Consider the following 18069-nt stretch of genomic DNA (forward strand, 5'->3'; position numbering starts at 1 on the left):
GAACTTTTGATCAGGGTCATTTGGATGTTTTAGGTTGTCATTAAGATTTAAAAAGAGAAAACACAGTAGTTTAACAATAAATGGCTTCACCCAACCAATAACCATGAGTGGAGAAAAAGTTTCTTGTTATCATTCATATTCTGTGAAACAAGGCCAAGAAAGAAAAATTCTGCCGGGGTATGTAAACTTTTGAGCACAACTGTATTTTTAAAATATATATATATATATTTTTTCACTTTCTCATACTTTTTTTTACACTTACACTTTGTCCCACTATGGGACTTTCACTTTTTGCAAGCTGATCGCTTATAAACCATGCTATATATATCCAGTCAGCGCTGCACAGGCAGAAGTTACTTTAATCGCGCACTGCGCATGATCAAAATAACTTCCAGTTGCATGGTGATCCGGATGTCGTTATTACGACATCGGGTCACCATGACAATTACCGGGACCCAGCACAGACAGTGCGGGACGCCGGAGAGAAGGTAAGTAGGTCGCGCTTACCTACCCTTGCTCCCGGAATGTTGCACGCAGAATTTCGGGGGTTAATGTGCCGGGAGCAGTGGCACATAGGACCGGGTGTCAGCTGTGAGAACCAGCTGACACAAGGCCGCGATCACCCCGCACAAGCTTGTGTGCGATCACATTTTGTGCAATAGTACGTCCCTGGACCAATAGGCCCAGGGCACAAGGACGTAGTATTACTGCAAATGTCGGAAAGGGGTTAATGACCAATGTAGAAAGGTGAATCAGTGTTCATTCAGGGGTTAAGAACAGTGTGCTTTTCATTTAAACTAGCAAATAACTTTAACAAATAAAGTTTACTATTCCAACTTTCTAAAATTCTCGTCTTCTTCTCCCTTACCTTTGATCCTGACGTCTCCAGATGTTCAGAAGTCCTATGAGGTTGAGCTCTAGAGGGAAATACTCCATGCTGAGCTTTTAAGTGGGTCTGAGCATCTGTCCTTGTAAGATGGGACTCTTCTCTCCCAGGAGATGTGTACCGTGGTGGTGAAACCAAGCCACCTCTGAAAGCTGCATAACGCAGACTTGTGACTTCACTGCTTGAGGATAAATGTCGGACTGGTGGTGAAGAACCGCGCTCTGGGGACATGTAGGCCCTCGGTGAAAGACTACAATGTGGGGATAGTCGCTGAGGGGAAACACATCGTAGTGGGGATACTTCTCTGGCTGATGGCAAGCGCTGGCATGGTGACATTCCCCTGCGGGGTGAGGTACAGCCTGTCGGTGAAAAACATTTTGGTGAGCTTTCTCTTTTTTGCAGAAGATGTCTTCTGGATGGACCTGCCCGACTACTTCCCATGTCTTTGCCAGGAGACCATTGTCTATGGGGTACTAGCTCGTGAGACACTGACTGATCTGATACCAGAAGGGCGTGGGAATCTGTTCCAGAAGACTCAGAAGTCTGTAATTGTGAAGAAAATTGGCAAACAGAAATGGTGTCTGTACTGTCTGGGTTTTGTCTTGGCTCATTAGGTGAATAAGAAGTGACAGTACTTGGTGAGAGATCTGTATTTTTTTCTTCTTGACTTTCATCTTCATCTTCATCCTCCTCCTCGTCTCCATCAGAATCATCTTCATCATCTGTATCTTCTAAGTCAGAAAACTGATGATCTTCTACCACATCACTCTCTAGCCAACGCTCATCACTTGTCCCTGCAAAGATGTACAATAATATATACACTGGAAGTAATTATAGGGTCATTGTTATACTTGTCAAATTACAAATTCTTCAATATAAAATCATAATCCTGAAGATTAGAATTTTTACTGGTGATTTTATCACAGTCTTATAGAATTAGGCTTCAGAAAATACATTTCTATAACTCTGCAATATTAAATAATAAGGTAGACTATTGAAAATACAGAATATTGCATCACACCAATGTGTGGCATAGAAAAATATTGTTTTTTCATTCAGCATATTTAATGAGGTTCCTAATCTGCACTACGAAGTACAGGAGAAGTTCTATAGTATAGAACCATACTATACTTTGTGGGCTGACAGGCCCTCAGGACAGGACAAGTTTTGGGAGTCTCCGGCATAACCCTCTCTGCTCAGCTCACAATGTTGTCACCGTCCTTCTAGCGCACTAGAGAAGACAGGGTGCCAAATGCCTTATTAATACTTAAAGTAAAATACAGTACCTTCTTCTGCATCCAGGTCGGCAAGAGATGGTGGTACTAAACCTAGCTCCTGGCACTTTTTGCTGTGTGCTTTTGATTTCATGTGTTTAGTTAGATTCCCTGATAAAAAGAAAAAAATAGGTAATAACGAACAGTTAATTTCTGATGCGTTCCTGTGGTTGAAAGTTATGCAGAAGTAGTTGATGATGGCTTTGTCAAGGGGCTCCATTTTATAGTGTTATTCTATGCGCACATGTTGAGTATTTGTAGAATTTTTCTGCAGATAAAAAACTGCGTGTTGGCAGAAAAAAATGCTGTGTAAAATATGTGCGTTTTTGGGTGCTTTTTTTTATGCTTTTTCACTCCGTTCTATTCTTATTCATTTGAATGAGTTAAAATCCCTGCAAAAAACACTGGAGGAATTGACATGCAGCAGATTTAAAAAACAAAACAAAAACGCATTGATGATTCAAAGCCACAAGGAAAAAATAAGCAGCATGTGCATGAGACGTCAGAAATCTCATTTTCTTTGCTGGTACTTTAAAAAAAAAAATGCTTTTTTTCGCAGCATGTGAACAAGCCTTTAAAGTATAAAACTAGACACAGATTGTTCAGCAAAAGTAGGAAAGAAAGTCACCTTTGGTTTTGAAGGCAAAATTGCAGTGCTTGCACACATATGGCCGGTGATCTGTGTGTGTGCGAATATGTTTTTTTAACATGCTTGGCTTCTTGCAACGAATCCCACACTCCTCACACACATACTTTCCCCGGCCACGGCCTCGTACATAAACATACTCCTCATTTGATTTGTACCTATAAAAATAGAAGCAAAATAAAAAAAAGTTTAACGATGAATTCTGTCACTTCAACCTGCCACTTACAGTATCTTAACCCCTTCACCCTTGGCGATTTTCCGTTTTTTTCTTCCCTCCTTCAAAGAGCCATAACTTTTTTATTTTTACAGCCATATAGCCGTATGAAGGCTTGTTTTTTTGCGGGACGAGTTATACTTTTGAATGACACCATTCATTTTGCCTCTTTGCCATTTTGTATTGGAAAAAGGGAAAAAAATTCAAAGTGTGGTGAAATTAGAAGAAAAAGTGCAATTCCACAATGTTTTTTTAATTTATGCTCAATTTATGGTAAAACTGACCTGACAGTATGATTCCCCAGGTCAATACGTGTATGCAGATGCCAAACATGTATAGTTTTTTTTTATTTATGTGGTGAAAAAAAATTCAGAAATTTGTCAAAAAAATAATTTTTTTTTTTATCGTTACGCCGTTTACCAATTGGATTAATTTATTTAATATTTTGATAGATCGAACATTTCTGAATGCGGCAATACAAAATATGTGTGTATTTTGTGTTTTTAAAATTGTTTTATTTTTAATTGCGCAAAAGGGGGCAACTTGAACTTTTGTGTTTTTTTATTTAATATTACAAAAAAAATTTGGGGGACTTTTTACTATGTTTAATAATTCCCTTAGGAGACTTGAAGCTGCGATCATCTGATCGCCTGTGCTACACATGCCAGTACTTCAGCTGGCCGGTGTCCACAGGATGATAGTGATGACAGGCACAGGGGTCTTCATCAGACCACTGACTGTTATGACAACCCACTGACACCCCTGCGATCACGTGATGGGTGCACTGATCAATTATGCGCTTCCTGTCTGCGTGTGTTAAATGGCCCATTTCCTGTCTGTGTGTGCTAAATGCCGCTGTCAGTGATAGACAGCGGCATTTAACTGGTTAACAGCCGTGGGTGGAGAGGCACTTGATGACTGATTAAATCAGCCATCAAGTGCAAAGAAAGATGTGGGCTCAGTGTGTGAGCCCGCATCAAAGGCAGGAAAATGGTTGATGATGTACATGTATGTTAACAGTCATGTAGAGGTTAAAGTAGCATGTCATTTGCCACCCCAAAATGAGTTAAATACCTTGTAAAAATTCCTGAGCTTCCCTGATTCTGTCATTCTTTTCCATTTTGCTCTGCGTCACTCCATTGCAAAGATATTCACATTTGTTTTCATTGCAGCACTGTTTGTGAAAACTCTCTTGGAGACCAACTGGGTGATTCTTCAGTTTTCTCAGGGGGTGTGCACTTTCACCCCTGCTTCTTAGACGCTGTCAAGTACAGGATGCCAAGCGGTGATTGCCCGTGTCTGTGAGGGAGGAGTGAAAACGCACGCCCCCAGAGATGATTGTGAAGAAATGCTTCCTACCTCTTTTGCTCTGCAAAACAGAGATTTCACATACTGTGCTTCAGAAGTATGAAATGTGAATATCTTTGCAATGGAGTGACGCAGCACAAATAAAAAAAAAGAGTGGCAGAATCAGGGAATCTCAGGGATCTTTAATGGGCATGTATCTAATTTTTTTAACCCATTACTTGCCAAATTAGCAATTTTCATTTTTGTTTTTTTTGGACCTAATTGGACCTAATTAGAAAGTCTTAGTTGCTAGAAGCAAAAAATGAGGCGTCCCAAAAAAAGGACATTGGTAGATAATGGGTTATTAAGCAAGTGACACGTCTTCTTAAAAATAAACATGACCCCCTTAAAAATGCAAAGATAACTGGACTTTATTTCAAGTATTATCCCTATCCGAAGTCTACAGAGGTGATAACTTGTGCATCAAACTGTTTGGGACCCCTACAATCTCGGGATGAAAACACCAATTCAAATGGTAACTTCAGAACCCTGTTCTTGGGACTGATGGAGGTGGGAATAACCATTTACATTAAAAATACATTATAAATGCACTGCAGCGGTCCATGGTTCAGTGTCTGATATTGTATGCTGCACTGAAGAAAATGAAGCTGCAATATCGAACAAAACGTATGGAAAAGTGTGGTAATAGTTAAAAAAAAATTGCACCCATGTTTTTCTAATCCAAGACCATCCTCTCTCCCAGAGTTTCTTATGGTGACCTGTATCTTGTGAGATGAAGTATTTACAACAGAAACACATTGCATGGGTAAGAATAGAACATACTATGTTCCATTGATGACCAGCAGAATTGTAAAAGCAGCTCTGGGCTATAAATCAGGATCAGTGCAAGTAATTCAATTTATTTACAAAAGTTACTTTTTATAAAGAATGTATCTTTATCTAAACCATTAGGTATAGGAGTTTAGATAAGAGATCTTTTATTTTAGGTAAGAGAAATTCTATGAAAGAAAATGAATGAATATGACATCAAATCAACAGTAACAATGAGAGAATAGGGAAATGTGGAAAGAAAGTAAGCAATGCAGAGGACGAGACAATAGATGCAAGGACATGGTAAATGTATGTGAAGAGTCTGCTACTTTTTTGTGAGCCAGCATCCTACTGAAAGCCACTGGCACTCTAAAGTGGCTGGCTACAGAATATGTCAAAACCCCACCACTCACAACAGCTCATAGTAAAAGCATTAAAATTGGTTAACTGCAGGTGAATGGGGTTTCAACCGCATCAATACTAAGTGAATTTACGTGAAATACCACTACGCTCTGTGCGTGTACTGGTATTTAATGTAGATCCATTTGAGATCCAAAACAGGCTCTTTTGGATGAGCTGGATCACATGATTCAGGTCCTTAAATGGAATCTGTCAGCAGCTTTTTTGCTATATAATCTGAGTACAGCATGAAGAAGGGGTTAAAATACAGGATTCAATGATGTGTCCATGTCAGACTAAGCACTGTTGTTTACTTACTTTGAAGGTTTTATCACCTTTTGATTATCATTGCTGGGACTTCAGTAGCTACAGCAGCCTGTGCTTGCAAGTCCGACTCCGCCCCCTATTGTGATAAGCAGCTCACTATCTATAGACAATGTACATGGAGAGCCTGGTGTGGGCGGGGACAGCCTTCTGAGCTCTGCTGCATTCTACATGTAAGAACTCTGATTGTGTCAGAAAGGCTGCATCCAGTAAACTAAGTGATACAGTGGATACGGAAAGTATTCAGACCCCTTTAATCTTTTCACTCTTTGTTTCATTGCAGACATTTTGTAAATTCTAAAAAGTTCATTTTTTTTCTCATTAAAGTACACTCTGCACCCCATCTTGACTGAAAAAAACCCAGAAATGTAGAAATTTTTGCAAATTTATTAAAAAAGAAAAACTGGTCATAAGTATTCAGACCCTTTGCTCAGACACTCATATTTAAGTCACATGCTGTCCATGTCCTTGTGATCCTCCTTGAGATGGTTCTACTCCTTCATTGGAGTCCAGCTGTGTTTAATTAAACTGATAGGACTTGATTTGGAAAGGCACAAACCTGTCTATATAAGACCTCACAGCTCACATTGCATGTTAGACCAAATGAAAATCATGAGCTCAAAGGAACTGCCCAAGGAGCTCAGAGACAGAATTGTGGCAAGACACAGACATGGCAAAGGTTACAAAAGAATTTCTGCATTACTCAAGATTCCTAAGAGCACAGTGGCCTCCATAATCCTTAAATGGAAGAAGTTTGGGACCACCAGAAGTCTTCCTAGACCTGGCCATCCAGCCAAACTGAGAAATCGTGGGAGAAGAGCCTTGGTGAGAGAGGTAAAGAAGAACCCCAAGATCACTGTGGCTGAGCTCCAGAGATGCAGTAGGGAGATGGGAGAAAGTTCCACAAAGTCAACTATCACTGCAGCCCTTCACCAATCAGGCCTTTATGGTAGAGTGGCCCGACGGAAGCCTCTCCTCAGTGCTAGACATATGAAAGCCCACATAGAGTTTGCTCAAAAACACATGAAGGACTCCCAGATTATGAGAAATAAGATTCTCTGGTCTGATGAGACGAAGATAGAACTTTTTGGTGATTATTCTAAGCGGTATGTGTGGAGAAAACCAGGCACTGCTCATTACCTGCCCAATACAATCCCAACAGTGAAACATGGTGGTGGCAGCATCATGCTATGGGGGTGTTTTTCAGCTGCAGGGACAGGATGACTGGTTGCAATTGAAGGAAACATGAACGAGGCCAAGTACAGAGATATCCTGGATGAAAACCTCTTCCAGAGTGCTCTGGACCTAAGACTTGGCTGAAGGTTCACCTTCCAACAAGACAATGACCCTAAGCACACAGCTAAAATAACAAAGGAGTGGCTTCAGAACAACTCTGTGACCATTCTTGACTGGCCGAGCCAGAGCCCTGACCTAAACCCCGTTGAGCATCTCTGGAGAGACCTGAACGTCTCCATTCAACCTGACGGAACTGGAGAGGGTCTGCAAGGAAGAATGGCAGAGGATCCCCAAATCGAGGTGTGAAAAACATGTTGCATCATTCCCAAGAAGACTCATGGCTGCACTAGCTCAAAAGGTGTTTCTGCTCAATACTGAGCCAAAGGTCTGAATACTTATGACCATGTGATATTTCAGTTTTTCTTTTTTAATAAATTTGCAAAAATGTCTACATTTCTGTTTTTTTTCAGTCAAGATGGGGTGCAGAGTGTACTTTAATGAGAAAAAAATGAACTTTTTAGAAATTATCAAATGGCTGCAATGAAACAAAGAGTGAAAAATTTAAAGGGGTCTGAATACTTTCCGTACCCACTGTATATCACTACAAGCAGGGTCTCTTTGACTACATCATGCTTCTCTCTGATGAGGTAGGAAAAACCTGCTGACAGATTCCCTTTAAAAAAGGCAGAATGCTCTTCACTAACAAATATGTAGCAAAAGAGAACACAACAAAGACAGGAGACAGGGATAGGAGAGAGGTGCTTAAAAGTAATGAGATGTCATACTCTGGCACAACTATGTATGACATGGTCACAAATAAATTTAAAAAGGGAGCCATGTAGTACTTGAATTCCCCATGGGCTGTTGTTGTCAGCCCCAGCATCAACAGGAAAACCTGCTGTGATCAGTTGACTGTTGTTATAACTATATATACTAATGGCTGTGCAATTCAACAGCTGGACATACAATAGAAAAGGCAGAACCACTTAGTACTTATTTTTGCCTACTCAAATGCAACAAAAATGGGTTACTTTACAATACTGAAAATTGCATTACCACTTTACAAGTGGTAAAATGTGCGTAAGAACCCACCCACCCCCAAAAAACCATTATATCTGCCACTGTCTGTCTCTATTATACCGATGCAAATACCCTATTTAAAGGGAATCTGTCAGTAGGATTAATCCTAGCTAAGCAGCCTAAATGGGGATGTAGGTCATAGGAAGCTGAACAAAATGATACCTTGATATCTGTGATCCAATGTTTTATTCCAGAGAAATACATGGTTTTCTTAATATGTAAATGAGCTGTTATTATCTATAAGCCAGACAAAGATCTCCCTCAGAATCAGCTTCCAGAGCTAATTTTAAATGAAGGTGGGCTTTACTAGTGTGAGACATGAAATAACTGACAGTATGGTCTCCTGATCTCACGGCAAAGTTGTGTGTAGCTACAACTAACATAGTACTGCGGAGCTGAACTTTGTCTTGTCACAAACACATTTGCAGCTACACCTCTCCTCTACTGTCAACTTAACTGCAGAGCTGTGCCAGACAATTGCTGTCCAATTTTTTCTTGGACCCACAGACTTGTATTGCTGATTTAGATCAGATACTCGGATCAATGCACCATACCTCTAAGATCAGATACGCGGATCAATGCACCATACCTCTATCAAGGTATGAGTGCTCTATGTAAAAAACACGAATAGAACTCGTATGCAAAAAAAAAAAAGATGTATGAATGAGCTTTAATGGATGATAGCCTGAGGAAAATCTGATGAAAAGCACCAATAAAACTCGGTCTGTTTTTATCCTATGTGCAGTGAAAAAAACTGATGTCTAAATAAGCACTTTATGAAATCATGCACAGTTCGGCAGCAGATCTGACAGCACTATGAGATAAACAATACAGCTGCAGATTTGTACTGAGATAAAAGATCAGTTCTGCTGAGTATGATTAGAACTGTCAATCATTACATGTCTCACCCTGGTAATGCCCTCTTTCATTTAAAATAAGCTTTGAAGGCAGGTTCTCAGGGAGATCTGTGTACAGTCGACAGCTCATTTACATATTAAGAACAAATGGATTTCTCTTGAATAAGACATCAGATTGCAAATATCAAGGTATCATTTTATTCAACTTTTTATAATGCATTTGCCCATATAGACAGCTTAGGAAGGTTGATGCTTCTGACAGATTGCCTTTAAAGACGAGAACTTTATGTCTACCTCCTGTCCATATGACTTATTTGGTTATATGAGCATAAAGATGGAAGGAGTCCTTTGTTTGGGACCGCTCTCTGAGCCAGAGCAACACAATAGCTAGTATGGCTAGATGTACATATGCTTGACAATTGCACAGCTCGGTCCCGAGCTTCCTTTTCAAAAAGTTAGTACCCCCATCCAAAGTTAATTTTTTTTTCATATTTAAGGCGCAAAGGTGATCTAGGGTAATGGAAAGGTTTTTACATGGTGCTTGGCAGTTTAATCACAAAACAAAGCATCTGTCATAAAACTGACATTTCATTGAGTTTAAAATGTTTACTATTGAAAACAGATAGGTCAGTTTACATGTGGAGCTCCATCTGACATTTTGTATCAATATTTTTTATATGATTTTTTTATATTATAGACGTGTGAGTATGAGCTAACCCTAGGAGTTCAAGGACAGCAATGTATTTGGGACACATAGTGTTGGACCACATGGACCACTGTATGGATTTTTGTTGCAGGTCCAAGTTACAGTATATATGCCTCTACAACTTACAGGTGCATCTCACTAAATTAGAATATCATCAAAAAGTTAATTTATTTCATTTCTTCAATAGAAAAAGTGAAACTCATATATTATATAGAGTCATTACAAACAGAGTGATCTATTTCAAGTGTTTATTTCTGTTAACGTTGATGATTATGGCTTACAGCCAATGAAAACACAAAGTCATTATCTCAGTAAATTAGAATACTTTATAACAGCTTGAAAAAGGTTTTTAAAATTCGACATGTTGGTCTACTGAAATGTATATTCAGTAAATGCACTCAATACTTGGGGCTCCTTTTGCATCAATTACTGCATCAATGTGGCGTGGCATGGAGGTGATCAGACTGTGGCACTGCTGAGGTGTCATGGAAGCCCAGGTTACTTTGATAGCAGCCTTCAGCTCGTCTGCATTGTTGGGTCTGGTGTCTCTCATCTTCCTCTTGACAATACCCCAAAGATTCTCTATGGGGTTAAGGTCAGGCGAGTTTGCTGGTCAATCAAGCACAGTGATACTGTTGTTTTTAAGGTATTGGTACTTTTGTCAGTCTGGACAGGTGCCAAGTCCTGCTGGAGAATGAAACATCGATCTCCAAAAAGCTTGTCGGCAGAGGGAAGCATGAAGTGCTCTAAAATTTCCTGGTAGAAGGCTGCGCTGACTTTGGTCTTGATAAAACACAGTGGACCTACACCAGCAGATGACATGGCTCCCCAAACCATCACTGATGGAAACTTCACACTAGACCTCAAGCAGCTTGGATTGTGTGCCTCCCCACTCTTCCTCTAGACTCTGGGACCTTGATTTCTAAATGAAAATTGGAACTCTGGGACCTTGTGGAGTGAGTCAATGACTACCTTCTGGACATCTGTCAAGTCAGCAGTTTTCCCCATGATTGTGGAGCCTACTGAAACAGACTAAGGGACCTTTTTAAATGCTTAGGAAGCCTTTGCAGGTATTGTCTGTTAATTATTTTAATTTACTGAGATAATAGCTTTTGTGTTTTCATTGGCTGTAATCCATAATCATCAACATTAAAGGGAATCTGTCACCCCCTGGGCAATATCAGACCTGTGCTAAATTACCATATCCCCTCCTCCCCTGTACGTCACAGGGCCCTGTGACAGGCCCTATGACATGCCCTGCTCTGCCCCCCCCACCCACGCATGCACAAAGCGCCGCTCCCATGGAGCGCGCTTTGTTTCCCTCCAGCCCCGTTTGGCTGCATACTGCCAGTGGAGAGGAAGTCTCAGTAACTCACCGTCGCTTGCGCAATAGAAGGCTGTGGCGCAGTACGCAGCCAAACGAGGCCGGAGAGAAACAAAGCGCGCTCCATGGGAGAGGCGCTTTGCACATGTGCGGGAGGGGAGGCAGAGCAGGGCACATCACAGGGCCTGTCACAGGGTCCTGTGACGTGCAGGGGAGGGGGGGGGAATATGGTAATTTAGAACAGAGGCGGCGATTTAGGGGAATAGTAAGCAGATAGGAGGGGTTTGCCTGGCGGCGTCCCCCGGACGCCAAGCCTCAGGAAAACAGACTTTATAAAACCAGATTTCTCTGCAATCAGACCTCTGCTATGGGCCATACAGGTAAGTATAGATTTACTTTTCTATCACCTGTATGCCCATAGTAGAGGTCTGGGGGTGACACATTCCCTTTAACAGAAATAAACACTTGAAATAGATCAATCTATTTGTAATGACTCTATATGTAGCAAATGCGAGAGAGCTTGTAAGGGAACTCCTACATGATGTTTCAAAGATGGAGAGAGGCTGCCATCTGCTGGCCAGACACAGTCAAGCGGAACCAAGATATGCAAGGGAAGTTGAAGGGAGAGCAGATTCAGACGCTGGACCCGATCAGGTGACTTCCAGGAAGGAGTTCCGGGAGATAAGAGGCCAGCGCGCCTCTTATCTCCAGGAGGGGGGGGGGATTGGGGTGGATGAGGGGAGATCAGAGATGGACTTACTAAAGTCTTCTCTGTTCTTCTTTCACCGGCAGGTTCTGGAGGAGGCTCTGGAGCAGGAATTTCAGCAACAGGACACGGAACAGGAGATCCAGGAAAAGGTATTGTGGTGTCACAGATGATTTTGTGGCACTACAAGGCCCAGCACAGCGCACATCAGTGTGACCACTCTGTAGAAATCCTCTTTCTGCAGGGCGGCGGTCACAGGGGGTCGATAGGGTGGTGACAGCCAGGTCACAGGCTGGTCACCACCCGGTCAGGTATTCTGATTGGTGCGATTAATGATGACATCAATCGCACCAATCAGAGATGGCTGGGGCCTGGGCACGCACCACGAGGGGTCACAGGGAGATGACAGGCAGGTCAAAAGCTGGTCACCGCCCTGTGACCGCCCTGTCACCTGTGTTCAGGTACTCTGACTGGAGCGATCAATGTCATCAACGATGGCTCAATCCAGAGCTGGCTGGGGGCTCTGTTCACATCACAGGGGGTCATGGGCAGGTCACAAGCAGGTCACCGTCCAGTGACCGCCCTGTTACCGCATGATAGCGCTCTGATCGGCGCGATCTATGTGATCGGCGATCGCACCAATCAGAGCGGGTTGGAGCCAGGGCTGGGGTCACTAAGCAACAGTGAGAAATGCTGTATTTGGCTGTTCCGAATTGAACAGCCAATCATAGCGATCGTGGCTGTGGGGGAGTGGCGACACCCCCCGGAATGATGGCGCCATCTACCCTGAGGGAAGATGGCGCTGGAAATTTAATGCGATCACTGTGACCGAAGTCGCGGTGCTGCATTAAAGATAGGGCATACTAATATGTATCAGGCCCATATGGCCCAGGGCGCAGATACGTATTAGTACGCCCTGGGCCAGAAAGGGGTTAAATCCGTATTTTAGAGCATATTACCGATATCATTGCTAGTGGTGTATCCAATAGTGCAATGTCACATGCATCACAGCACTTTATGACGCATCATAATAAACAGACTACTTACTTTGAAGTGTTCGGTATAGAGAAAGTTAGAAAATCGGAAAGGGGGGTGATTATAAGAGACAATTATGAGAGGCTTATTGGATTTTCACTCTGGGGACTTGTGCCCCACATGGCCTCAATATGAGAAAAGAGGTGCTTTTTCATTACCAATAATGTGATGTCATATATCTGGTTACTGATTTAGTTCTTCTATTGCTATTATTTATTTGTGTGAGTGTTTTTATTTATTCTTGACATGTTCCTTTTTATGTATCTGTTCAGACCAACCTTTTTGCACGGTTGGACATTGACTCTTGGATACACTGACTCATTCATGCCTCTACCCGGATGTGGTTAGCAGGACTGAGTCATGTGAGGTCATGATCACCTGTTGCAATAAGCATGGATTGTGTATATAACAAGTGGACATTCACAAGATGTTAGCTTTTAATAAACGACGCAGGGTTGCGTCTGAAATGCGTCAAAACCTATCTGCCAGCCCCCCCTTGCACTGTGGATATGTAATTTTAATTGTTGAGATAAAATCAAGTTTTTATCCGGAGCTGGAACAACTACTCTTATCCATTTACAAGTTCACGCCTGGGTCATGACGGGTTCCGTGCTCCATTTTCTCAATTTGCTGCAAGTACAGGTAAGCTGGCACCATTTTTCCAGGACTGTCAGAACGCTATTACCCTGCAGCCTAACTCCGTATCAGCAGGTTAACAGCGTTTTTCCACGTGATAGGTTCCCTTTAAAAATGAGCATGAATAAAAGGCATGATTGTTGATCAATATAAAAATTAAGTAAAATGTACTGATTATTGAAAAGACAGGAATTCCTGAAAGACACATATACGATCGTCATATGTTCACATTTTCCACAAAGTTTATCCTTTATCATTAATCTCTATAGCCTAGGGATCCCCTTTTTCAATACTGGCAACGACTTTGTCACTACTCTAATACCAGTGGCCAGCATGCACACTGTAGACAAGAGAGGGTGGAAGGAGGGGATATGGGGAATTGGTTTAAAACTCTCAAAACTAAGAACCACTTGTACAGTATATCTGAGAGTGTGTGGGTGCATAATGCAGCTTACATTCATACTATAGAACTTTATACAGGTACTATTGGTTATCTTTGTGGACTACTTTTCAATATGTCTTGGAATAATAATTAGTTCCACAATTGGATCTGTTAAATTTTTTTCCTGTGCTGAGATAATCTTATAAATGTGCCCCTGCTGTGTACTATGTAACATGGTCTGATCTTACCACATGTACTGGTCAAGGAAGCAAGAAAAAGAGTATATAGACATTACATCATGGTATGACAGTTGATTCTTTCTGTGAAATAAAGCATTTCACTGCCTGTTTTTTAGCAATGTTTTACCTCACAGAAAGAATCCGCTGTGATCCCGTGCTGTAATGTCTGGATCCTCTTTTGCTTCCTCCCCTGCCCAGGAGATGTGGTATGATCAGACCATGTTCCTGTACGATCAGACACAGCCATTACACAGTACACAGCAGGGGCACATTTATAAGATTATCTCAGCACAGGAACATTTTATCTAACCACATCCAATTGTGGAAGTTATTATTATTCCAAGATCTGTTGATTAAAATGTACTTTGTTCATGAGAAAACCCCTTTATACTGAATTCTGATGATGAAAACTATCATTTGTGTTACTTATTTCCATGCCCTATGAATCACAGTTGTGCTGAAAAAGGTAATATGGAAAGTCAGTGAATACACTTTGACTGATGCACCTGGGGTGCAAAATACTCAGAAAAGAAAGGCTATGGATGTATAGAGAAGAAAGTGTTGACAGGTAAAGGTAAACCGGGGATAGGAAAGTAAGGGTACCTGGGAAGAAGGGTAGTAGAATGGCAGATCTAGGAAAGGTCAGGAAGACAGCAGGTGACATCTGGGGGATGTGGTCAGGGAATCATGGATGAGCCCTGGGGAAAAGGTCAGAAAATTGTAAATCAGTTCTAGGGAAGATCGTGAACATATTGAAAATAGGCTGTGACATGGTCATCATTACTGACACAATTGGACAGTTTCCAGATAGGGTTTACAAATATTTAGCACACTGGGGTGTATTTCTAAGGTTTCAAAACATAACATAAAACAATGGACAAGTGACTTGGGGCATCTGGATTTCAAATAATGAAGAACATTTACACACAAGCACAGATATGGTTCTATCATAGGGAAATAGAGAGATGCAGGATTAGGAGCATGTGCTCATGCTGTCAGCCTTGCTATATGAAACAATCACCTTGAGGACACAGAACAGACTCTCTAGTGGGTGAGTGGATGTGGGGGAGGGCTGGCGGTGAGATCATCCTAGAAATCCAGTCTGAGTTAATATTTGTCTGCGGTCGTATGATGTAAGATTTCAGAATGCAGCTTCCTCTACCTCTCACAGGAACAGAAAGAGGAGGGAGTAGAATAGGAAAGAACAAGGGAAACAAGCATGGTAGATGTAGGAGGAGAGCGACAGAAAGAATGGGAGAGGTGGGGGAGTTACAAGAGTAGATTGCTCAAAAAATGCCAGGTAGGTGGTAAAAAAAAATGCCAAAAGATAATAAAGAACATGAAGAGGCTTATGGTTTCCAGATAATTATTTCATCCAGGCTAGGGCATCACATCACAAACTCTTCAAAAAACAAAAACTATGTATTTTTAATGGCGGATTACAGCTCTGCTCCAATAAAACGAAAATGGAACTAAAAAAGTAGCAAAACAGTCAGGGAGCTCAACAGTAAGTACAGAACATCTATAAAAATAACTTTACACATAGTCCTACTCAGGCTATTCCAGGATTCAAAGTGACACTGAGTGACAAAGTAACAATGAGTTACAAATCTCAGACCATCAACGTTTTTCATTTTAATGATATAGTATTGAGGATACATTTATAGATAAATGAGGACAACGTTTAAGTCTAGAATAACTAAATGTGAAAACAAAGAATATTTTCAAGGTGTATACAGAATTGTACTTACCCTCCCTCAAATATCCGTACACGTGAAGGCTCTCCTCGCTTAGCTGCTGGCCCAGGGTCTTCTGATTTCACCCTTTTTTCTTCCTCTTTACAAGCTCTGGAAGTCTCCTGTGCTTGATTGGGAATATGGGCCTGGATCTTCATTTCATTGCAATAAGAAAAAATGCAAAAAGTTTTAGGATAGTAAGTTTAGTCAGGGTATTTGAAATGTTATATATATATATATATATATAAAAAAAAATCGATCAGGCAAAGAGAAATTGTCAGCAGATTTTTGCTATGTAATCTGAGCGCAGCATAATATAGGTCAAGAGAGCCTTATTCCGATGATGTACCACTTACTCAACTGCTTGTTGTAGTTTTGATAGAATCCCTGTTCCTCTGTTGTAGATATAGCAATGATCAGACTACTATATACCCACCCACTCCCCTGACTGGCAGTTTCCTGTGTACAGTGTACAACTGTCAGCAACCAGCTAATTAATGGTGGGGTAGAATACACAAATTAGCTTGACTGCTGTGCAGGTGAGACCCAGTCAGACAGTGAATCTCCTGTTGATAAAACACTGATTGTATTGAAACTACAACACAAAGCCTAATAAGTGGCACATCCCTGGAATCAGGCTCACATACCCAATATTTTTCTGTTCTCAGATTAAATGGCAAAACCTGCTGACAGATTCCCTTTAAATGTTTCTTTTTATCAACTAGCAAAATGCCCTTTGAATTCAAAGCAACATCAAAAACATAAATTCATCTTCATACAATCGCACACAGTTTTTAAAGGAACTCAGCAGGGAGGCTGTTCCAAACATCTTGGAGAACTAACCACAGATCCTCTGTGGATGTAGGCTTGCACAAATCCTTCTGTCTCTTCAAGTAATCCCAGACAGACTCAATTATGTTGAAATCAAGCATTTGTGAGGCTCATATCATTACTTCCATGACTCCTTATTCTTCTTTATAGTGAAGATAGTTCAACCATTGCATTTATGGTCCTCAACGTTGCCCATTTTTTGGGGTCCTCAATGCTGAGAAATACCGGCAAATTTCCACCATGCAATACAATCAGGGAGGCATATGATTGGCTCCAAATCTATTCTAAAATAATACAATGACCCCAAGCATAGAACCAATGTAATTAAAAACTGTAATTAAGACAAAAGGATTTGCACAAGCCTACAACCACAGAAGATAAGTGGTGAGTTCTTAAAGATGTTTGGAAAAACCTCCCTACCAAGTTCATCCAAAAATTGTGTGCAAGTATACCGAGAAGAACTGATGCTTTGATGCTGTATTAAGGCAAAGGGGGTGACACCAACATATTGACTTCATTTAGATTTCTCTTTTGCTCATTCACTTTGCATTTTGTTAATTGATTAAAATAAACTATTAATATTTCTGTTTATCAAAGATTTCTTACTTTGCAGCATTTTTCCACACCTACCTAAAACTTTTGCACAGTACTGTATCTATCTATTCACAAGCTACATTATATTAGTAAAAGTAGCTGCTTCTACAATTACTGGAATGTTGCTATGTACATTGCTTATGAAAATTATCCATCCCCTGAGAGTGATGCACACCTACTGGTTTTGCTTGGCTTCACATGAAGCATATTAACCCCTTCACGACATCCGCCATACGGCGCAAGTCGGGAGCGGGTGTATGGAACATGCTCACACAACGAGTCCAACCCATGCCCAGCAGGTGCTGGCTGTGTGGTATACCACATATGTGGTATCGCCGCATTTAGAAACGTCTGATCTATCAAAGTATAAAAACAATTAACCTAATGGGTAAACATCGTAAACGAAAAAAACTCAAGAACGCCAAAATTAAGTTTCTTTTGTCACTGCAATTCCACAGAAAATGCTGTAACAAGCAATCGAAAAGTTACATCTATCCCAAAATGGTATTAATAAAAACGTCTCGTCCGCAAAAAATAAGCCGTCACACATCTTCATCGGCTGGAAAATAAAATGTTATGGGTCTCGGAAAATGGTGACACAACCATAATTAAAAATCTGGACACGTTGAGTGTCGCAGTTATCGAATTTATGAGGAGAATCAGATTACAAGGTCATTTTTACCACAAAATGTACACCATGAAAACAATTCTCAAAAAACTATGTCAGAATTGTGTTTTCTTTACAATTTCACCAGACCTGGAATTTTTTCCCCATTTTCCAGTACACTGTGGTAAAATTAATAGTGCCATTCAGAAGCACAACTCGTCCCGCAAAAAAACAAGCCC

At 41.0% G+C, this 18069-nt stretch overlaps 1 protein-coding gene across 6 annotated transcripts in view; it reads right to left on the reverse strand.

Moving 5' to 3' along the window:
* HIVEP3 (HIVEP zinc finger 3) overlaps positions 1-18069 on the reverse strand; it is a 388269-nt gene that overhangs the window by 24385 nt on the left and 345815 nt on the right. For all 6 annotated transcript variants that reach the window (XM_073666393.1, XM_073666394.1, XM_073666397.1 and 3 more), the window contains 4 exons: positions 15814-15950; positions 2789-2964; positions 2173-2271; positions 869-1680 (listed from right to left, as the gene is read on the reverse strand). In XM_073666393.1, coding sequence (XP_073522494.1) covers positions 869-1680; positions 2173-2271; positions 2789-2964; positions 15814-15950 — 1224 coding nt within the window. The remainder of the gene's footprint in view (positions 1-868; positions 1681-2172; positions 2272-2788; positions 2965-15813; positions 15951-18069) is intronic.

The sequence above is a fragment of the Phyllobates terribilis genome, unplaced genomic scaffold, assembly GCF_046119375.1.
Source record: "Phyllobates terribilis strain yellow unplaced genomic scaffold, ASM4611937v1 Scaffold_2__4_contigs__length_985480577, whole genome shotgun sequence".
Lineage (NCBI taxonomy): Eukaryota > Metazoa > Chordata > Amphibia > Anura > Dendrobatidae > Phyllobates > Phyllobates terribilis.